This window comes from Onychostruthus taczanowskii, unplaced genomic scaffold, assembly GCF_017590055.1.
Source record: "Onychostruthus taczanowskii isolate IOZ18803 unplaced genomic scaffold, ASM1759005v1 scaffold19, whole genome shotgun sequence".
Lineage (NCBI taxonomy): Eukaryota > Metazoa > Chordata > Aves > Passeriformes > Passeridae > Onychostruthus > Onychostruthus taczanowskii.
Genome location: NW_024499128.1, coordinates 5,931,026 through 5,953,887, shown reverse-complemented (window position 1 = coordinate 5,953,887; position 22,862 = coordinate 5,931,026). Strand labels below are relative to the sequence as shown.

The 22,862-nt window shown below is 49.7% G+C and overlaps 1 protein-coding gene across 1 annotated transcript in view; it reads left to right on the top strand.

Annotated features, from left to right (window-relative positions):
- The window catches only part of SYT17 (synaptotagmin 17), a 35,483-nt gene that overhangs the window by 241 nt on the left and 12,380 nt on the right, over positions 1 to 22,862 (top strand). Inside the window, exons 2-7 of the mRNA XM_041401748.1 lie at positions 3,404 to 3,421; positions 4,727 to 4,875; positions 9,912 to 10,060; positions 10,426 to 11,045; positions 19,739 to 19,859; positions 20,513 to 20,668. Coding sequence (XP_041257682.1) covers positions 10,605 to 11,045; positions 19,739 to 19,859; positions 20,513 to 20,668 — 718 coding nt within the window. The 5' untranslated portion in view covers positions 3,404 to 3,421; positions 4,727 to 4,875; positions 9,912 to 10,060; positions 10,426 to 10,604. The remainder of the gene's footprint in view (positions 1 to 3,403; positions 3,422 to 4,726; positions 4,876 to 9,911; positions 10,061 to 10,425; positions 11,046 to 19,738; positions 19,860 to 20,512; positions 20,669 to 22,862) is intronic.

Below are 22,862 nucleotides of genomic sequence, written 5' to 3'. Positions count from 1 at the left end.
CGCTGCGGCGCGGGTGGGGCCGCGCGGCGGGAGGGGCCGTGCGCGCCCGCGGAGCCCCGCGGAGCCATGGCGTACATCCAGGTGCGTGCGGAGCGCGGCGCGGGAGATCCCCGGGGAAAGGGGGGGTCTCTGGGGCGGTGCGGGACGGGTGCGGTGCCGCGGCGGGGCCCCCCGTGCTCCGTGCCCGGTGCGGGTGCGCAACTTCGGGTTAACTTCTGGGGAGGAGTTCCCGGAGGCGACCGCAGCCCCCGGGCAGGGGCCAGGCGGGGCCGGGGCAGGAGCGGGGCCGGCAGCTGTTGATAGCGAGACACCGGGGCTGGAGAGGATCCCCGCGGGGCTGGCGAGCAGCCCTCGGGCCTCTCTTTGCTGGGGGAGCGGGATGGCCCCGGGGACGAGGAATCCCGTCCCGATCCCGCACAAAGACTTATTGGAGAGAGGAGGATGCTGAGCCCCGTGGGCAGACTGAGATGCGATGGGCCGCCCCAGCCTGGGCACGGTCCGGCGGGAGGGGGGCAGCGGCCCCTGGGCTGCAGGGATCCTTGGGCTGAGCCTCATGGATGGGCTCTCCCAGCATTGTGGGGCTGAATTTTTGTCGGGTTGGTCAGACCCTGAGCGGCCCCCGAGCCGCCCGCTTCCCAGCCATTGCCCCGAGCGCAGCGCGCGGTTCGCGTGAACCCGAGCCGGGGGGGCATCTCCAGCCGGGCGGGCGCTGCTGCAGACCCCGCCACCGGCGCCAGCCGTGCCCCCGTCCCGCGGGGCCGTGTCCCCTCCGCCCGCCGCGCCGTGCCCCGCGCTCCCCTCCCGCTCGGGGCTGAGCCGCCGCCGCGCCCGGCGGGCGGGAGCGGGGATGCTGAGGGAGCTGTCCCGGGAGCCGGGCTGGAGTCGCCGCGGGTGGACCCCGCCCGGGGTGCCCTGCGAGGCTCGGGGGTCTCGAGTGCGGCCGGGCAGGCCTTCGGCAGCGCGGCCGTCGGGGCCCGCGGGTACAAGGTGGGGGTACCTGGGTGCGGAGCAGGGTATCAGCAGCACCCCGTTATCGCCACACCGGCGTCCCCGTACTGGTGGGATGGTGGGGGATGTGTGGCTGAGGGGACCGCACTGTCCCCAGGCTGCGGTGTCCACTGCCGATGGAGCTTGTGAGCCTTTCCTGGGGCGTAACTGCGGGGGCAAAACGCGGTCTGTGAGCAGCGGGGACCCCACCCTGCTGCAGCATCCCTGGGGGTACTGCCACCGTGGTTTGTTGTCACTGCTCGGAGGACCTGGCTGGGATTGGCGGCTCTGCTGACCTGGAGCAGGTAACCCCCAGCCAGGGGCCCTGCAGCAGGTTGTGGAGATGGAGCCCTGCCCCCAGCCTCGCCCTTGATGAGGGATCGCTCGTGGCTGGAGACTCCCATCTGGCTCGTTCTCTGCTTGGCCAATTGGCATGACGTGGCAGAGCAGGATGGTGCCTCCCTGACCCTGGAGACTGAGCGTTCTCCAGGGGTTGCTGAGCACATGGTAGCTGCTCTGCTGCCGGGGATCCCCAGCACCAGCCCGCTGCTGCAGCCTGTCCTTCCCCAGCCCTGTCCTTCCCCAAGCCCTGTCATTTCCCCAGCCCTGTCCTTCCCCAGCCCTGTCCTTCCCCAAGCCCTGTCCTTCTCAAAGCCCTGTCCTTTCCCCAAGCCCTGTCCTTCCCCCAGCCCTGTCCTTCCCAGCCCTGCCCCTCATGCCTGGTGCGAGGAGGGGGATGGACAGGTGCTCGTGTTTGCTTTCCTTTCATGGGCTCCTGCATTTCAGCCCTGCGTGCTGCTGTTGACTTGTTTACCTCTCCAGCACTGTCACACTCAGTCCTTGTCCCTGCCCTCCCATTTGGGTGGCCACAGGCTCGCTCTGTCCCAGTACTGTGGATGGCTGTGTGCCCTCGGGGCTGGTGGCACACAGGGGTGGCTTCCCAGGGCTGTGACCCACGGTGGCCAGGAGGCTGCTGGCTGTGAGCCTGCCGTGTCCCCGTGGGCCCTTTGGAAAAGCCCTCTCTCTGTGTGACATGTGCTCGGCGTTCGATCGCGTGGCGCCGATCCAGCCGCTTTGTTTCAGAGCAATTTAAATATCCTCCTTGCAGCTCTGCTAAACCACTGGAGCTTTGGCTGCAACTTTGCATTAATAAGGAATGATAAAACCCTTTTAACCATCTAGCGTTTTCTTAAACAGCTGGCCCATGGGTATCTGTAATCACTGTCTTGTCTCATTGCACCACAGCTCTTCTAGTCTTTTAACTGCTCCTAACAAATGGTGGCTTTTTTGACAAGCACTGGCTTCCAAGAAGTTTAAAAGGAAGGCTTGCACCAAAACGTGGTCCATGGCAGAGTTCTTGGAACGAAAGGCAACTTCTGCGTACCAGCTTCTTCAGAAAAGGCTGCTCGTGTCATGTCATGGGTGTGAAGCTAGGAACCAACTTTGGAAGAGTAGGATGTACTCTTTGGAAGAGTAGGATGGAGTCTTTTGTGGGGGTTTTTTGGGTATTGTTTTGTTCTGTGGTTTTGTATTGGTTTGGTGGGGTTTTTTTTTTTTAGGGATTCCCCATATACAAAGACAGCCAGGGCAAATAGGAAACTTTTAGACATTTTTAAGGTAATGCAATGGATAAGACATTTCAGCAGGTATCAGAAATGCTAGGGAGTCTCCAAAGGAAATGGGTCCATTTTATATCTATATAAAGTTCCAAGGGTGGTTTTGTGAATAAAAAACTGGTTTGTGATGCCTTCTTCCTTTGCTGTAGATTTTCCCTGTGGCTTGGGGGAGGTGTCTGCAGTGCAGATTTTTGAATGGGAGTGTGGGACTCAAGGACTTTAACTTCTGTCTTTTGGGTTCTTCAGGTCACATCTGAGGATGAGGCTGAAGGTGCCCAGAGATGTGTATGCAATGGAGAGAATTCAGTCTGTACCCCTTCCTAGAAATGTTGCTTTAGTGAGTTGGCATTGGAACTCCATTGATATGGGCTGAATGTGGAGAAAAGCCTTTTTTTTCTGCTGAAAAATTTGGATATGGTTTACTGTCAGCAGCAAGTAGTTGCTGCAATTAGAGGCGGGTTACTAAAGAAAACAAAATAAGTGGTTGCATATGATACCCATTAGCAAGAAGCAATGAGCAGGATTTTCATGCTTCAGAATGGGTTTGGGAGCTTTGCTTGTGGGAAGGGAGGAGCAGAAGGAGCCTGGTAGGGAAGGATTTGAAATGGCAGAAGCTGATGCCCAGTCAGGCCTCTCCTTCCTCTAACATCTACAAGGTCCTGTCTTGCCAGAAATCCAAACTCATCCCAAGCTGGGGCATGTCATGGCAGAAAATTTAAAGTTGTTTGAGCACTGCTAACTTGTTTTTGTCTTTTTCATTTTGTTCCCCTTTGCTTCATCCTGGATGTCTAAAAGGACAGTTGGAACCAATAAATGAGGTGAGTTAATCTGATGATTCACTCCCCACTCTGTCTGCTTGCTCCATCCTGAGGGGATTGTCTCGTGTTTTCTGACTCTTTACTGATGTCCTAGATATAAGTAATGCACTGCATTTTGGGCTGGTAATTTTTTGGTTTGCAGTGCCCAGATTTTGTTTATGGAAAAAAAGTGTGTTTTACTGTAGCAAAAAGCCATGTTCCTATGAAGTCTTCTCTGCAGATCAGGTTCCTGTGAGGAAACCCCTCCACGTGGTCCACACTCATGAATGCTGCAAATGTCTGGAGTATTTTAGGGAGATAACTATGGAGAAGCTCTCATGCACTTTATTTCTTCAGTTTCTCAGGAGCATCTCAAGGTCACATGCAGTTGTACAGCAGTTTGACCTGGGTGCAGGTGCTGTGCCCTTGCAGCTGCCTGTCTCCCACTGTGCCCACGGAGCCCTTGTGCTGCTTAATGAGCCCTCTCACGAACAGCAGAAGTTGGGGCTGCTGTGGGTGGGAAATGAGTGAGGTTTGGCTCTCTGCTTCTCTCCAAGCAGAGCTTTGAAGTGGTGGGAAGGCTGTGGGGATGGTGTGGAAATGGGGCCACAGGGTGCTGCTGCTCCAGTGGGGAGCTGACACAACCCTGCTACAAGTGGGGCTGCCAGTGCCACCACAGAAATCTAAGAAATGAGAGACTTTTCTGGGTCTACTATTCTTCTAAAAATATCATTGAAGGTTCTTCATTAAATTAATCATAGTAGCAGAGCAGAAGCATGAGGATAGTGTGCTCTGGCTAATCCATTTTAGTGGTGAGTTTGTTGGGCTGTAATGCTCCATGTGTATGGATTGTACAAATATTACTGCTACATCTACAGGGATGAAATGTGTTCACATTGCTGTGTTAATTAAATAGATCCTTGCTGGATTAAATTGAAGCTTTCACTTACCTTCTGGTTTTAATTCCTCCTGTTGTATGTTTGGTGATCTGTTAGATTGTTGATGTGTGTGGAGGAATATGCATGTTTCCACTCCAACATATTGCTGGGCCACGGTGCTTTGTAAATCACCCTCTTGCCAACCTACATAATAATACATTGCTACTAGAGGGGAAAATACCTGCAGAGAATGCTTATTTTCCTGCCTTGTTATGGCATCAGTGGGGTTGGGCTGGTAACTGCATAGCACTCGTCTGTTGGTATGGATGAAATAAATATAGTTCTTAATGTTCTGTTGCAGAAACACAAACACAAATACAGCTGAGTGTTTTTTCTCAGTAGCTATTGATGGGTTGTAATCTTGTACTTTGGTTTGCAATGGCTCCAGGGTCTGCTCGCTCGCATCTCGGATCTCTTGCTGTGCCGGTGGACTTGCAGGAATTGTTGTCAGAAATGTTTTGACTGTAGCTGCTGCCAAACAAATGAAGATGAAGTTGAAATCCTGGGACCTTTTCCTGCTCAAACTCCAGCCTGGCTGTAAGTTCAGGTGCATGATTTCCTAGCTTTAACCAAGGAGTACTGATGTGAATTGCAACGGGACATTCAGAGGATGCCACTTAGAGAGCAGGAACCTCCTGTGGGTGGGAAGGCAGGCTACTCCTGGCATGGTGAAAAAGGGCAGCTCTGTTAACTCAAATAGCAAGGTTAGTCTTTGTAAAAACCATTTCTGATGGGTAGGACAGAAGTTCTTTTGTAAGGTGGCATGACAAGGATAACTGGTTTAGCTGTGTCCCCTTCTCTAAAGATGCCTTTCATCTTCAATCCTATTTCCTCTTCAGATGGACCAACCCTTTGGAGCACTTAACTTGGCTGAAATGCTGATGAGGTTGTTTTGAAATGCTTTCTTATCTTAGCACGGAGGTGGTTATCATATGGGCATATGAAAGGCATAGCTCCTATGTGCTCTGAAGAGGAAATTCATTTAAAGTTTCATTTAGCAGGACTTGATCTCCTGCATCACCCTAGTACTCTTCAGAATTTCTTCTCAAATCATTAAAGAGCCACAGCACCAGGTCTTATCTGGAGCTTTGATTGGTATGTTTGCAAATCCACTACAAAGGAAGTCAGTGAAGTCTTCCCTCTTTTACTCCCTCTCAGTCAGGAATCCGCAGCACAGAGGTGACCCTGTGGAGGCAGTAGTGGAACCAGGAGGGGGGCAGAGCTCTCTGGTGTTTTAGTGGCTGCCTTGCCAGCTGGGCTGGGCTTTGTGGAGCAGACCATTTGATGGACACTGCTTTGGCATGTCCAGAATTGTGGCACAGGAGAGGCCTGATCAGTGCACTGTGTGATGCTCAGACTCTGGTAGCTGGGCACTGAGGCACTCAGGTAATTTTATCTACTCCTGTGAGTATGTGCTGTTATTCTGTGTCAGCTCTGGAAGGGTCATGTCTTGGTGCTGCATGAAATAAATTTTCTCATGTTTAAATCGCAGTCCTGTCCATGTACTTTTGAATTCAGGTAGAACAGGATGGTAATTAATACTGAAGCAATAAAAATAAAGCTGTTCAGGATGTGTTAGAGTGGTTTTTAGATGTGGAGCAGCATATTTAAGAGTCTGATATATGCTCAGAAAGTGATTCACCTGCAATTAATGGGGAATGGAAACAAAATCAATGCTAAATAGGAAAGCATCACACACAGGAGGGCACAGTGATGAGGCTGCAGTATTGGACGTGGAAAGATTGGTGCAGGAGCAATTACATCTTGGGAACAGTAGCTGGGCTGGTGGTGAGAGGGTGATTCAGAGCCTGTCTGGTGGCCTGAGCAGTGGAAGGGACATCCTGCCTGTTTTGGGGTGTGGAGTGATTGTACCAGGGCGTAGGTTTTGGATTCTTCTCTCTGGCTAAAGGGCTGATGTGGGTGCTGAAGCCCTGTTCCTATCTTCTCCAGTCTCAGCTCTGTGGTGGCTTTGCAGATGAGTTGGACTTTGCCACGGGCAGAGAACATGGAGACCTTTGGACTTGTAAAATTCTCTCTGCAGCCTGTGTTGTTGTTTCTCCCTGGTCCTGCTCCATCTGAAAGCCCCTACAATAACTTCATGGAATGGCCATAAGGAGAGGACAGCACCTCTGGTGAAAAACAACCTAGTTCCTCAGCCCTGTTGCGCTTTTTGCTTCACCCACAGATGCTCACAGCCCTGGGAAGGGTCCCTGTGACCCCAGCCCAGGCCATTTCTCCATCTTTCCATCCAGCTCTGGGTGGTTTGGTGCAGCTGGTGTCTCCCTGTTCTGCTCCATGCTGAGAGAAGCTGAGTTCCCAGAGGTGAAGCCTGGGAGGGGCAGCAGCAGGACACAGGACAGAAGTGGCTTTGCTTTGCCAGGAGACCTGGGTGCTGCCGTGCCTCAGGGTCACTGGAGTCACCCCTCGTGGGACACCCCTGCACACCTGTGATCTCTGAGGGTGCCTGCTGGCACACAGGGGTGCATCAGCTGGACATGAGGCTTTGCTTGCTGGAAAATGCTGTGGGCTCCTCGTGGGCTGGCACGGACCCAGAGTGGTGCCAGGCAGAGTGGTAATGCTTTGTGCTTCCAGGGGGATCTTGCTGGAAAATGGTGAGGGAGCACAAAAATCATTTAAGTGGGAAGGACAAAGGGAGATAGGAGATAGATCCTCTACTTCTCCCTAAGGAGATGTGATTGAGAGGAGAGGGGGGAAAATGAGCCTGTAGAGGAACAAGAGTCTGGAAGATGAAGGGGAAAAGAAAGTAAAAGGCAGGAGCCAGATTTGGTATATTTTGTTTGCTGACAAATAGTTGACCCAAGCTTTTTGTGTGCATGTTTAGGGTGGAAATGATCCCATGTTGTCTCAGAATTCAGAAATCAAAGAAGAATTCTGTTTTCACTGTGTTGATCTTATAGTTTTATATCTCTAAGTGCATTTTTGGATGTAAGGAATGATCTCTGGAGTTACATGAGTTAGTTACTCAGAGTAAGAATTTGGACTTGTTCTTAGAATAAGGTTTTTAATGTTTTTAAGTGCTCAGAGATCTGTGCATACCAGTTGAACCCCTCATTCTTTTTTTTTTTTTTTCCTCTCTTACTTTTGGAGAGGGGGGTTTTGTATTTAGTGGAAACCCACACCATGAAAACCAGGTCTGACATCCCCTTATTTTGCATTTAGATGCGTGCATTGAATTTGGGAACAAATCAATTTATTGTATTCCCTGCTTGCAGCCTGAAAGTGTTTTAAAAATAGATCTATGTTTTCAGCTGGGGTCTTTCCATCTTGCCTATTCTTCATGGGCCTGAGACACTGGTGTGATGTAGAATGCAATTTGTGCCTTCCTCACCTTCCTACCCACTCCCCAGGGGAAAACTGTTTTTATGGTCCTCACTGGTGAATGAGCAAACATATAAATGCCTGTGGTTAATGACCCATCCTCTATATTTTGGCCCTAGGTTTTCCCTTTGGCAGCTCAGAGACACCTCATTTTCCTGGAAATTCAGGAGTGGATGATAATTTGCAAGTTTAAGCCCTTCCTCTTGGGAGAATGTGGATTTTTCTCACTTTCTGAATTTTTTGCAGTGGCAGCTTAGGGAAAAAAAAGTAAATTCTTGCAATGAGTCCAGTTGCAATGACCTGAGTGCATGGTAACTTCTTGTTGTTTCATGAGGAGCACTTCCATCCTGGTCCTTGCAGAAATGGCTTGGGAACGAGGGTGGATGTTTGAGCTGCTTGTAAGGGAATATTCTACACAAACCCCAAAGATAAACAGTGCACACTGTGAGACTGAATTGAAATCAGGACACGACTCTTCTTTCCAAAGGTTCAGATTAAACAGAAACAGAACTGCTTTAACCAGAGCCAAAGTTTATTTGAGGAAAAATTATTGTGGCTCAGTAGCAATTTCCTTACTAAAGGTCATCTGTATGTTATTAACTCACTATTACGTTTACCCATTGTAGAACATCCTTAATGCCTCTCTTCCTGATTCCCTTTTCACCCTGCCTTGTTCTGTGCATTTGCTTCTCAAACACAAGCATATCCAAATGCCACCTGTGATTGTGTGGACCTGCATTTAGGCATGAAAAAGCTATTTGTGTTCCAAGTACTGATTATATATCAAACTGTATGGTTTGGACTGCCTTTAATGGGCTGCAGAGCTGTGCAAATATTGTACACCCCTTTTAGCAGAGGGTTTGGTTATGATTGTCAACAGAATTTTTTTTTTTTAGTGTAGATGAGTTGTGTGAGTCTGACTTGGTGAAATTTGTATGGATCCTGCTGTGAACTTTGTGGCTTGGATAAGAATTTCCAGTTAGTTTTGGGATTGGTTTGTTTTCTTAATGCTTGTTGGGCTTTTATGCAAGTTTACTGTTTTTAGCAGAATATATCTAGTGCTCTGCTCCAGTCATTGGTTACTAATGAAAATGATTCAATATATTTCATTTATACCCAGCTGAGTTGTGCACATAGAAAGGGTGGCTTGGAAGCAAAATTCACACAGAATTCCCCTTTGCTTTGCTCATTTCGTGCTGATGCTTTCCTTGTGATCTGCTGCTATTTTCTGTCTGGTGGCCTGGCTGTTCTGCAGGATGCACCACATGTCATGGACCCACTGTGTGATTCCATTTCCATCAGCAGCACTCCCCTCTGAGCACACAGCTGCAGACTTTACCTCCTGCAGTTGTTGCTGTCTGCTCCTGCCCTGCTTTCAGTCAGAGTTGGGAGATCCTCACTTCTTTCAGGAGCCGCTGCAGCTGGGACATGTTGGGGTTTTTAACCAGAATGTGTTTTACTTGTCTGTATACATAACTCCCCTTTCAGTTTGTTTAAATGTACATATGTGGACTTCTCTATTATACCAGCCTTCTGTGGAGTCTTCTCCAAGATGCTACAGAACTTGCTTTGTTATTTAGATCCTGCCAACTTCCCTGCTCCCACCAAAATCCCTGGGCAGTACAGTTATTGTCTGCTGAGAACCACATCTGGTTTATAGAAGTGGATAAAAAGCGGCCAAATATTTAAAAAGGCATGCCAGTAAATAGCAAATAATGAATTTTGTCTGTAAGATCCAGTTTTGAAACTTTACTGGCAAACCTGCAGTGTTTTACCAGGAGGTGTGTGGTAGGTTTGGGATATCTGAGCATGGTGATTTTCTCTGCTGATTCCTTCCTAGTGAAGTCTATTCTTCCAAAGTGTAGCTGTGAATTACAGCAGGAAGCTACTGTTTGAGGTTTGTGGTTTGTGGGGTTTTGGTTTGATTTTTTTTTCCTTAGAGAGAAGTATAATATTTCTGATCAACATCTGAGTTATATGTGCCTTAGTGGCCTGTGTTGTGCTGTAGTACTGATAAAACTGTTTGAAAGACAGGCAGAAAGGTGAAGAATGTGGTTTTTGCATAGGTCTGAAGTCAGTTGCTCAGCCTTTTGCTTGCCAGGCTGATCAGGAGATACCCCAGAGCATCAAGGGACGAGCACCCAAGAGTAGCCCCAGAATGCCAGAACACGTTGTTATCCTGCATAAACTCCTTGTGCTGGGCTGAATCATCCAAAGGTCTCTCATTATAACAGGATAAGCAGCCAAAATGAGGACAAAGATGGAGACTCTGATAATGCAATCAGCGAGCTGCCTCCCACTCTTCAGGATGTTTCCCCTGACAGAAGGCGCTCGTCCTCGGATACATCACGGTCCACTTACAGCCTCACGCGGCGCATTTCAAGTAAGGCCGTCCTTCCACCATTAATGTAATTCTTGAGGGGGAGAAAACCAAACTGTAGTGCTTGCTCTTTCATCTTTTGGACAGGGAACCAAGTCAAGCTGGAGGCACGTTGGTTTTGCAGGAGCGCGGTGGAAGGGGCCAGCCCTGTTTTTCTGGCTGAAGCACGAGCGTGGTACTTGCACGTGCAGAGGGACGGGGAGGGAGAGGTGCAGGCCAGCTTGTGCTTCAGCGTGGCTGAGGGTGCTGTTAATTGCTGGCAAAGCCCCTCTGTGGAGCCTGTGCTGGCTGCACCCAAAGCTGATGGGCACTTCTAGCTGCTTTTGTGGACTTTCTAACCATCACATTTGTGTGTTTCTCTCGTTCAGGTCTGGAGTCGAGGAGGCCAAGTTCTCCACTAGTTGACATCAAACCCATCGAGTTCGGAATAATAGGAGCTAAGAAAGAAATAGTTCAGCCAACTATCCTGCGAAAAACCTACACCCCAGATGACTATTTTAGAAAATTTGAACCAAGGCTGTACTCTCTTGACTCAAATAGTGATGACATGGACTCCTTGACAGATGAGGAGATCTTGTCCAAGTACCAGCTGGGCATGCTGCATTTTAGCACACAGTATGATCTGCTGCATAATTACCTAATAGTGCGAGTCATTGAGGCTAAAGATCTGCCTCCTCCAATTTCTTACGATGGTTCAAGGCAAGACATGGCCCACTCCAACCCCTATGTGAAGATCTGCCTTCTCCCTGACCAGAAGAACTCCAAGCAGACCGGAGTGAAGCGCAAAACGCAGAACCCGGTGTTTGAGGAGAGGTACACATTTGAAATCCCCTTTTTAGAAGCCCAGAGAAGAACTCTGCTTTTAACTGTAGTGGATTTTGACAAATTCTCACGCCATTGTGTTATTGGCAAAGTGTCAATGCCCTTGAGTGATGTAGACCTTGTGAAAGGTGGACACTGGTGGAAAGCCCTTGTGCCTAGTTCTCAGGTAACAGAATTTATCAGATTATTGCCACAGTTTTTCTTGCTGTTTTGGGGGTTTTTGTGTGCATGTGTGGTTCCTTTGCCTGTTGGCAAGTAATGCTGTTTCTAATTAGTAATTGTCATCTTGTTAACACAGCATCTGCTGGGTTGGGATTATGTGGGCCTGTGACTGCTTTTATGACTAACAATGTGAGGCAGAGGAGCTGTCTTTTATAGTCATGAGCAAAGATCCTATGTCAGCTTAAACGAGTAGAACTCAAGACTGCTCTGAGGTCTGCACCTTTGGGCAGGTGTTTCTGTCACTGCAGTGACGTGCATCCCTTCTCAGGGGTGCTGTGACACTGTCCCACCAGGTCATTCCTGTGCTCTGAAGACATGAGGGGAGCCACTGGTGCCAGTTCAGAAATTATTTGATTCAATAAAACATGTAGAAGATGAAATCTACCCAGACCTGTGCTATAATGCCTAAACAACAATCTGCAAAGCAGTGGTAGATTTGTTTTCATCAGGTCTCTGAAGAAACTAAATTTGCCATAAATATTTTTCTGGTGCAAGTGGGATGAATTTTGGGCATTTCAGCCATTCAGTGGGATGGGAAGAGGAGATCAGACAGTCTGTGTGTTTTCACCTCTGTTCTCAGGAAAGGGCTGTTCAGTGGAAAGATCTGAGCTTTGCAGCCAGGCATGGTGGTTACCTACCAAATTTGCCACTGGTGCTATCACCCACATAGCCAGAGGCACGGAACCTGTGAAAAACCAAGGGAAGAACAGAGTGTCAATAGCATCTAGAGGTTTTACAGAGGACAGCAGTATCACACAGGATTGGTGTAACAAGCTTGCCTCTCCCAGTTCCTTCCCATCTCACAAATTGCAATTTCCAAGGAGTCTTTGCTGAATTAAACCCTGTTGGATAGTTCACTTTTTCATTGATTTTTAGGTGTTCACAGGAGAGTGCCGTAGCCAGAGATACTGGATGAAATGAGCAGTAAATCATTGGCCTCACTGCTGTTTTACATTGTGGGTTCAAGATTCTGATTTGGAGTGGAAATTTCTCATCAGACACTTGTGGAAGGGGAATACCCCAAGCAGTGTTTGGAAGTGAAGCCAGCTGGGGCTGGCTCTGCCCCCTCTGTGTGTGCAGAGGGGCTGGGAGCTCTTTCTTCTCTGCTGCACTGTACAAAGGGGAGCAGGAGCAGGGCTCCAGGTGACTGCAGGAGAGCCAGCTGGATTTCCTGAAACAGAAGTAGGATTGCTGTGGGATTAGCTTCAACAATGCTCAGGCAAGAAAGGAAAGTTTTGGAAGTTGTGCACAAGTCAGAATCAGGGGGTCCCTGAACCTGTGTTTGTGTAGGGCATGGCTTTGCCTCCCATTATCCTCCTGTGGTTCCCACCATGCAGTTTTGCTTCTCCCTCTGCTCCCTACTTTTGCATGATAAATACTTCTCTGTATTTTGCATCTCTTTATGAGTAACATGGACTCATTCCACAGCTAATACAGACCTTGATTAGAAGAGATCATCTCTGCCTTCATGTGCCAAGCTCAGAGCCAGCTCTTCCTTTCCCCCTCTCCAAAGTTTCATTGAAAGCTGATGCTGTTTTCAGCAGTGCTGTCTGCTTCACCAGCATTCAAGATAAATTATTTATGCAGAAGTTGGCATTTCTGATATTTATAAAAGGAAGGAGAAAGACAAAACTCCCTTTGAATGCACAGGCTTAAAAGCCTTTTGCATTTATCCCCTTGCTATCATGTGGAAAAACTTAGGCAAAAATTCCTCCACACTTTGATCAGTAAAGTGGTCCTTTCATACCTTTTTGCTGATTTTACCTCAGCTGGCACACTGCAACTGTAAAGGGATCAACAGTGCTTCTACAGGACATCCAGGGATGGTGTTTGGCATCATCTTCCCATATTTTCTCAATGATAAAATTTTTAAAGTTCACTGAGTAAGGCATGTTTCATCCTAGTGGTGATTAAATTAATTGATCAAAGGGTTAAGATAAATTTTGGAAGAAGTAAAACAATAAAGCTTATTGCTTTGAAAAAATACATTTTCATGTCTTTCAGTAACAGTGATGTTTGTGCTAGAAATTTCTGAGGGATTTTTTAATACTAGTTGGAACCTTCTGCCTGTGGAATGATAGATTTGACATGTTGACAAATTTTTTATACTTCTCACTTTTTGGCTTGATTAGCTGAGGGACAGACAGGCTTTATCAGTTTCTTGTTGGATTGAACCTGAGCCTGCTGAAGTGTGCTTTGTGTTGAGAGATGCTGATAGACAGGGACAAAAATAAATATCTACGTGCGGTTGCATTTTATTTTGCAGAAGGCATCCTTGGATCCTGGAGAGCACCACAAACCACCGCGGTGCAGGTCTGATCTTTAGTCAGGAAAATTTGCCAGTCTGGGGCTGTGACACGGAGCAGCAGCTGGCAGCACCCCACAGCCACAGGAGAAAGGCTGAAGCAGGTGCTTGGAAAAGCACTAACAGCAGGGAGAGAAACACACACAGTCACAGACATGAGACGTGAAGATGAAAGACACAAAATACGTGATTTTTTTTTTTTTTTCATGGAATTTATAGACGGAAACATCATGAGCTGGAGGGAGATAGAGGAAAGTGAATCCAGATGGCAGGAGCTGTGGAGAAGTTTTCTCTCCATACTGGTGGGAGTGGGAGGATGGCAGGCATTGTGAAAGAGCAGAGAAAGTGCCCAAACGACACGAGCTAAGATGAGCATCTGCTTTGCACTTGCTGTCTCCACCTGGAAGCCATTGGCACAGAGTGTGCTGATAAAGTCAGGTGCCAGCTCCTTGTCCCACCATCACACTGAGCTGGGACCTGCCTTAGCACAGGGCTCTGCCAGCACCTGAGCTGCAAAAGCTGGGGAAAGCCAGAATCTTCTGGTGCATGCAATGTCAGCAGGGACAGTGAGCTTCTCCCAGGCGGGGCATGGTCCAGCTTCTACAGCCAGCAGCTCCTGGCTCCTCTGGGAGCTGGACCAGGGCTGTGGGTGGGATGCACAGCTCCTCATTGCTGGAGGAATCTCTTCAGCTCCTGGAGCTGCTGTGAGTGGCAAGCAGGGCGTTCCCTTGGTGTGGGGAGGTGCTGAGCAGCACTGTCCTGCTCCCTGTCAGCAGTGGGTGGCCAGAGAACCTGAGTACAGCTGAGCAGCAGGCTGTCCTCAGCCTGAGGAGCCAGAGCTGCAGAGTGCTCATGCCAAGCCTCGGGTGGAGCTTGTACCTGCACGGAAACGCTTTCTGAGCTTGGATCCACATTCGGTGTTCTGAGGGACTGAGCCTAAAGCAGAGGCACAGGGAGCTGCTGCCTGATGCATCAGCAGAGCCAGCTGATGCATCAGGCATCAGCTTCTTGTGGAAAATGTCAGTGCAGGTATTGCCAAATTCTTTATCCTTGGCTGTTCTGGGAGGCTTTCTCTTGCAGGGTAATTATTGCTTTTCTAAAACCCAGTAGCTGCTCATGGAAAGGCTCTCGAGTCCAGTCCCCATAGGAACACTCTGCACTCCTTAAATATCCCCTGGAATGTGTGTGGCTTTGCTTAATTGCCATGAATGAAGTTGGCAGGCCTCGCTGGAGCTGGGCTCAGATTCGCACATTTCGCCGCTGAAAGGAATTCTGAGGCACATGTTCAGGACCCCAAGTTTTATTGACATATGATTCATTTCTCTTTTGGCAGATTTGAGTGGGCAGGAATAAATGTTTTAGACCAGCAGTAATGAGAGCTTGGAGGGAAAAAAAAAATGCCTAGTTATGGTGGGAAAACAGCATGAAGTTCCTTCTTCCCTCAAATTAAGCCATTTTTATAGCAGAGGCAGTGTGTGTTGGACTTGCTTTTTTAACTTCATACTATGAGTGCACTGGAATGACCTGTCAGTTCTGCTGTTCAAGATGGTACGAGGTGGTTGCATGGGGCCGTGTTTGCTCATCAGCTGGATGTTAAAATCATCCTGGAGTTTACCTGTGGCCAGTGGAGGAGCTGGTCCTGGGATACCCCCACCCTGCAGGTCACTGGAGTTAGAACTGTGATGGGATGCTGTGATGGATGTTTGTCCATCATGATAACAACCTCTTAACCTGTGGTTTGTTTTCGTATTTTGGCTTGTGTTTTTCTATCTTCTTTTATTTCACTCTGTATGTTTGTTTTTCCTTAGTTCCATTACAGTGGCTTTTTTCTCCTTTCCTGTTTGAGTCTGTAAAGCTTGAGCATTGAAAAATTTTTCTTCTTGATTGCTCTCTCTTTAACCTTATCTGTATTCCTGGTCACCTCATCCTTTCCCCTCAGTGCTGTTCACTCCTTGCCCTTCCTGCAGAGAACTGGGATTCTGGGGGTGTATTTTGTGGAGGAGGAACAGAGAGGAGAGCCTGGTGGGGTCCAGGAGCAGGACCTCTCCATGGGATATCTTCTCCAAGCTTTTTGTACAACAGAGGCTTTCTCATGGCCTTTCAAAGGCAATGACCATTTGGCTTTGGAAGGGATTTTGTGACTCTCTTCATCATACATCCAGTTGGTGTCAGTTATGTAGGAAACACTGCTCCTATTCATTGGTAAGTATATTTTTTTTCTCAGGTTCTGGTCCTTAATAGCTCAACCTTCCCCAAACAATGGCTGTGTCACAGGGTGCTGTAGAAAACCTGCTGGAGCAAACTGTTCTAAACCATCAGTTTCCTAATGTGCCTGGAGGTACCAACACAGATAACCTTGAGGAGGAAAATCAATCTGAAACTTCATTAGGAGCAATGCATAGATGTCAGTGCTGATGTAATGTGCTCTGGGTCCTGTTGGGAAGGGTTTCAGCTGCAGAATTTTGCTGGTGTTGTAGCAATGCACAGGGAACAGTCTGCGGGGCTGTGAGGAAGGAATTACCTGGTCCAAACAAGATATGCACTAATTTAAAGCTCATCTTCCTTTGGGGAAGCCTCTTTGTGTTTCATATATGACAGAAAAGAACAGAAAAAACTCTGGTTCAAAACGTGGGTTCAGCCCAAGCAGTACCTGGAGAAGGTTCTGGATCACAGGCGAGCCCAAGGCTGCAAATCCAACCTGGCACTGTAATTCAGCCGGGAGTGAAATGTTAATCAGAGCTTCAGGAGAGGCTCAGACATCCCAGACTTGGTGTCACTCCGGCATCTCATCAAACAGGAAATTGCTTTTCCAGGGTCATCTGGGATCTGGGCACGAATCAGCTCGTCATCAGCATAATAATGGCAGCTGCACTGATGCCTTAGCACAGAGGGGCACACTGCACTGGGAGCAAAACAGCGAAGGCAAAACCAACAGCTCTGTGGTTTCCTGATGCAAAAACCTAGGAAACACAAAATCCAGGCACTTCCTTGCCCTTCGGTGAGCGGTGATGGCAGCTCTTGTGCATGAATCCATGAATCCATCCCCTCCTGTCAGCTCAGCCCTGCAGGAGCTCTGGGGATCCCAGAGGCAGGACAAGGGTGCTGATACTCTGTGCCCCCACGGGTGTCTCTGGCAGCACGGAGCGTTCCGAGCTGGGTGACAAGGCTGTCACATCGGCAAAGGGACCCATGGCATGGGCGAGCCGGGAAAGGCACAGGGAGCTGGAGCCTGCTGCCTGCGCCTCCGGCTTCTGGGAGCAGCGGGAATTCCCTGCTGGCTCGCCCGTCCGGCGGTGACTGAGGCACGGGACAAGGCTGGGAGTGTGCAGCACGGCGGGGACAGTGCCAGCCCGTGGGGACCGCCAGCCGCTGATCCATTCTCCCGAGGCTCACATCCCCGAGGCTCTGGGCAGCCTTCGGAGCGCGTTTCCCAGATCCCGGTGGCTGGGCTGGGAGTGAGGCGTTGATAACATCAGAGGCATTGCTGAGCCGTGAAAAGGCTGAGTCACTTGTCCGGGGAGCTGAGCTCTGGGGATCCGGCCTTCCTTCTGGAAACCCTTCTGCTGAGGCTGCTCTGAGCACAGCCATCCTGCCCTGGCCTTTGGGCAGCGGCTCTGTGTTCCTGCCCTCGGAATAACCAACACCAGTGTGGGCACTCTGGAGAGCATCGAGTGGCAGAAGGTGCTGTGGAGATTTGTGAGATCAGGTTTGATCTGATTAAAGCTGCTCACAGTCTGCCTGCTGTCTTCGGTGGATCACAGAATACAGCATTTTGTATCTCTCCTTACTCAAATTTAAGCCTAAATAGCCAAAAGGATTTTTCTAGTGGTGCTGAAATCCCTGTTAGGTTAGGTCCTACAGAAAATTAGGTTTTACCTGTACCTGTGGAAGGCTGGCTGGGCTGGGCTGGGCAGGGCAGCAGTGTGATGGTGACACTGTAGGGGCTCCTTCCATCATCTCTGCAGGGTGATGAGACACGGTTCTCCTGTGGTGGGACATGGTTCTGCTGTGATGGGACATGGTTCTGCTGTGATGGGACACTGTTCTCCTGTGGTGGGACACTGTTCTGCTGTGATGGAACACTGTTCTTCTGCCAGTGCCCAAGTGGGTGTTACAGATCCAGCCTGACACTGTCAGTGTACAGCACAGGCTTTTTTTTTTTTTTTTTTTTTTTGTAAATGGATCAGAAATGCAAATGAATTGGAAGCAGGGAGCTCTGCCTTCCCTTGCTGAACTCCACGGCTCCTCTCTGGCCCAGGGAAACGCCTTATTTCCTGCAGTTCTTGGATAAGGTCAATAGGTTCCGTCAATGGACAGCTCCACAAGTAATTATCCCAAATCTTAATGCAGATTTTCAGCACTCTAAGCCTGAGGTGACTGGAAGGGTCCTACATCACTGCCCCGTGCCAGCCTGCCACCTGGCTGTGCCAGAAGTTTGGTATTTGCAGCTGGAGCTGTTTGTCTCTCCCCAGCAGGTAATAAAATCACTGAGCAGTTTCCTAATTTGCACTTCCAAATGCACCTGAATTTCTAGGAATTTAAGCCTGAATGGAGCCTGGCCAGCAGTGAATGCAAGTAGGACGGGGTCTGTTAAAAATGTTGTTTATGTGTTATAAAAAATGAACTGGGGTGGAGGGCTGCCTCGTGTGGCTCCTGTTGAGGGTGGTGATGTGGGCACTGTGGTGCTTCCACCCTGTCCTGCTAATAGGATTAAAAATCACTGACTGTTCTTGATGATAAACATGTCTGCAGGCCGTTCCAGCCACAGACCTGAGAGGAGCATTTTTGGGCAAAATCAAATGAGAGATGATAGTTTAAATCAATTAGATGGTGTTTAAACCACCTGGGAAGTGAGACTCCTGGATCCTTGTGTTGTGCCACCACAGGGCACCACGGTGTGTGTAGGTATGTGAGTACTGTGTGCATAGAGGGTCAGGTGTGTGTTGGGGAGTGGCTTTTTGATGGAAAGAACTTAAAACATCATCTGTTGAACAGCACTGTGATGTGGGAGCTGGCCCAGGCTGATGGAGGGTGAGGCAGAAGTACTGTAGCAACAAAAGAAAATGCGTGTGGTAAATGTGGGTGTGGGTGCTGTGGAGTCACAGTGCTGCCCCACAGTGTGACCCACAAGCTGCTGTGACAAAAGGAATTTGAGTTAAGAAATCAGATGCTTTTCCTGGTTTTGTTTCCCAGCCTCAGTTTCCCCAAGCCACCGATGTCTTTGCCAGGGATTGTGCCTCATGTCTGGCCCATCTGCTGATGACCTGGTTCTTTGGGTCACTTCAGGCTGTGGCTATTCTGAGAACCTTTTACTTTACTGTCTACCCGTAGTTTCTGGTTTCTGTAATCTAATATTTGGGGCATCAGTAAAGATATTCAAACCTTTTGTTATGATTGCAATACCACTGCAGCTCCTATTCCTCTTGGAATGGGCTCTGACACCTGACCTAGGCTGGTTTTGGACTGTTTGTCTGGGATGAAGCACTAGCTCTGCACTCCTGCATGGACCTGGCACTGGGCAGCTGGATCAGTTCCCTGCCTGGTGTGTTTGCAGGCTCCAGAGTGGTTCCAGCGTGTGCATTCTGCATCTGGCAGTAAGAGCCTCTCAGAGCCAGGTCATGGCAAGGGAGGAGAGCTTATTTTAAACCCTCACGTCTGAGGAGCAGTGATGTGAGCTCTCCAGCTCTTTAATGACTAGTTTTAAGCATCATTAAGTATAAGGAAAAGGAATGGTGGCTGAGCAGCTGTTGCTGTGGAGCTGTGGCCATGGGCAGGCTGGTGAGCAGCAAGGCACAGTCAGGCTGTGCCATGGTCTGTGCCAGATGATGCCAAGGCACAGTCAGGCTGTGCCATGGTCTGTGCCAGATGATGCCAAGGGACTCTGAACTGCCCTGCTGTGACCCAGGGGTGCTTTAACCACTGCATGAACTTCCCAGGTGGCTGCTGTGGCCCATGGGGGCTGAGGAGAAAAGGGAATGTCTTCTCCAGTGGGTCGGTGTTCTGCACCTTGGTAAGATCAGAACTACCTGGAACTATTAAAAATGGAGCAGAAGCTACTGACCTTGTACCCCTGCTTCCTTATAGGTCCTCTTTGTCTGGCTGGTGGGAAGCTGGTGAAGGATTGGTGATTGGAGAAAGATATTCTTTTGGGGATGGTTCCTTTCTTGTTCCCAGTTAGCACGAGGTACCAACAGATGGTTCTTGGTTACAATTCAGAGCGTGACTAAAATTCATTTTTCAGGCACTTAGACAAATGGGATTTATTTAATTTCTCTCTCTTCTCTTCCCCTCTGAGCTCTGTTCTAAATCTTCACATTCTCTTTTCCCTGCAGAATGAAGTGGAGCTGGGGGAGCTGCTATTGTCCCTAAACTACCTACCAAGTGCAGGAAGACTGAACGTGGACATCATTAGAGCAAAACAGCTTCTTCAGACAGACATGAGCCAAGGTTCAGGTAAAGGGCAGTGCCTTTCTCACATTACTCATGCACAGATTATTTGTGCTTTTAAAGCAGATCAGTGAGGCTGCAGTTTGTGGGGGACCCAGGGGGATTTGATGCTCAGTTCCTGTTCATACAAGGCTCTGGATGTCCCTCTTGTATGTATAGACAACAACAATGAAAGTATTTGAACACTTACTCTGAGATACAGTGGAGGGTTTGCCAAATTTGAAGTAAAGCTCTCTGAGCCAGGCTGAGGTGAGGCACCAGAGCTTTGATCCCCTGTGCTGTGTGAGGCAGCCGTGGGCTTTGCTCCCTGCTGGCCCTGGGCACTCTGGCTGGGAGCTGCTTCGTGCCTCTGTCCTCAGGTGGTCTTCCCACGTTCCTGCCCCAGCCTCTGCTGCTGCCAGAATCTTGGCATTTTCCAAAAAGAGCAGCATGTCAGGGCTGACATTAGCTGTGCTTTTGGCAGGGACTGTTTTTAATCTGGCTGCTTGGCTTCTCTGCCCACTGCAAATCTCTGGGAGCAGCATGGGGGTACAAGTCCCAGCCATTTTCAAAGGCCACTTCCCAGCACAATCCATCCCTGTGGTGCCCAGCCCTCGTGAGCAGGGCTGCTGACTCATGATCCCCATAACACAGGGCCTGTGCTTTGTGCTCTTTGCCAGATCCCTTTGTGAAAATCCAGCTTGTTCACGGATTAAAATTAACAAAAACCAAGAAGACCTCCTGCATGAGGGGCACGATAGATCCCTTCTACAATGAGTCCTTCAGCTTCAAGGTTCCACAGGAAGAGCTGGAGAATGCCAGCCTGGTGTTCACAGGTGAGTGTGGTGGGGGTAGCAGCAATTGTGGGTGTGCAGGAGACTGCTTGTCCCACCCTGCAAGGGGTGCCCATCACTGGGGTCTCTGGGGAGCTTAACTGGCACTGTGTCCTCTGCAGGAGCTGTCCCCAGCACTGCCAGCCTGGCTGGGAGCTGGTCCTGTCCTTGCTTGGTCCCATTCAAAATGCTCCTGTGCAGAGGAAGAGGAGGAGCATTAATTGCCCTTCTCAGTGGCACTCAGCCTGGCAGAGTCCAGCCTGAGGAGAGAGAGGACAGCAGTGAGCAATCACAGAGCCCAGGCACTGGCAGAATAACTCCTGTACTTGATGTGGTTTGCTGGTGAGAGGCTGCACCTAAAGGTGCCACAGTGACCTCAGCTGTTCTGGGAGCAGAGCTGGCTCATGCCTTTGTCTCTGAAGGGCTGGGGCTCCGTGCCAAGCCCTGCATGGCACAGCTGGGATGGACCCAGGCACAGCCCACAGAGCCTGGGGGCCACGGGCAGGCTCAGAGCTGACCTCCCTCACAGCTGGGATGGACCCAGGCACAGCCCACAGAGCCTGGGGGCCACAACAGGCTCAGAGCTGACCTCCCTCGAGAGCTCTGTCAGCACTGGAGGTGCTTGGCTGGGATAGGAATTCCTATTTTTAAGCAGTTTCTGGGTCTCTTCTATTTGTTCTCAAGGCAAGTAGAGCCTTGGTGCTGGGAGCAGGAGTGGCAGAGCACAGGGCTGCAGTCCTGGCCCAGGGACCTGCTGAGGCTGGGGGCATTCTCTGCCTTTTCCCACCCCAGAAGCCTTGAGCAGGGCTGCAGGGACCCTCAGAAGGGTGGGTTCCCTCCCGTGCCATGGCTGCACCCCCATGGAGCTGTGGAGCTCAGGCACCATCAGGAGCAGGGTCAGAGGGGCTGGTGGTGGGGCCCACACTCTTTCACCACATTGGACTCTCATGCTTCACAAACACTCTTCTTGACAACTTTTCATCATTTATTTTGGTGAAAGCAATGAAAGCAATCTGCTTCTGAAAGGGTGCATTTTGAAGAATTTTTTAATTTTACTTTTTACGTGGAAGTTACAGCTGTCAAAGCTGGTTCAAGGAGGCTTATGCCAACCCATTAGTTTGTTTTCAAACATGTTATAACAAAAAGTGATGCTGATCAGCAGCTTAAATGTTGCCCTTCATGCTCAGAAATTTCCTCAGCAAAACACCTATAATTAATCACGGCTTGGCATGCCTGTCACCCTGACTGTACCTTGCATGTGCAGTGAAGGATTTGTTCCTGGAGCTTCCATCAGGTGATCTTGTGACAGGTGTGAATCACTCGGCTCCTCGCTTCCCCCCTTCCTGCTGGGAGCAGAAAAGGCAAACAGAGAGCAGCTCTGCAGCTGGGAGGGTGAGGGGGGCACTGCTGCTCAGCACAGTCAATGAAGGCAGATTAATGGGTGGATCTCTGAGGGGTGTTTCTGTGCAAAGAGGTGTATTCCCAGTGAGCCAGTGGGAGCCTGGCTGATCCATCACCCTGTGTCATGCTGATTTCAGCGCTGAGCCTCCTGAGTGGGCCTTCATTTTCTGACTGACATACTGCTTGCTTTGAATTTGCAATAAATAATCCCAGGCCAGAAACGTCGCCAGCAGCTCCCCAGCTGGGAAGGAAGGTGCAGAGCTTTGGGAGGAGCAGTGGGGCCAGGTTCCCCTGGCTGCCCTTGGCCTGAGGCCAGGTGCAGGGTGGGCACGGCGCTGCCTGGGCTGGGGATTCTGCTGTGCCCAGGACACTCTGGTGTGAGATGTGGGGCTGGTGTAGCCAGCAGAGAGCTGCAGCCAGGGGTGCTGCTCATGGTTTGTGTGCAGCCTTCTGCTGGGTCAGTGCCTGCACTGTCTGCCACAAGGGCTCTGGATCAGGGGACATGGTGGTGAAGATGCTGAGCCACATTCAGTGTTCACCCAGGTGACAGATTGGCTCCTGGTGGTGGTGGAGGTGTGTCTACAACACGGAGTGCAGCACCAGTTTATTCCTGTGTGCATCTGTGGGGTTCTGCTGAAATGAGTTTCTGAAGGTCTGGGAGGGGGTTGTGGTGTTCCCCACAGAGCTCCTTCTTGGCACCTTGCAGTATTATTCCCCTTAAGGGCTTGTGAAGGGCTTTGGGATCCTCTGTTAAAAGATAATCAAGAACAAATGTTTGGCAGTGTGAGTATCTTGC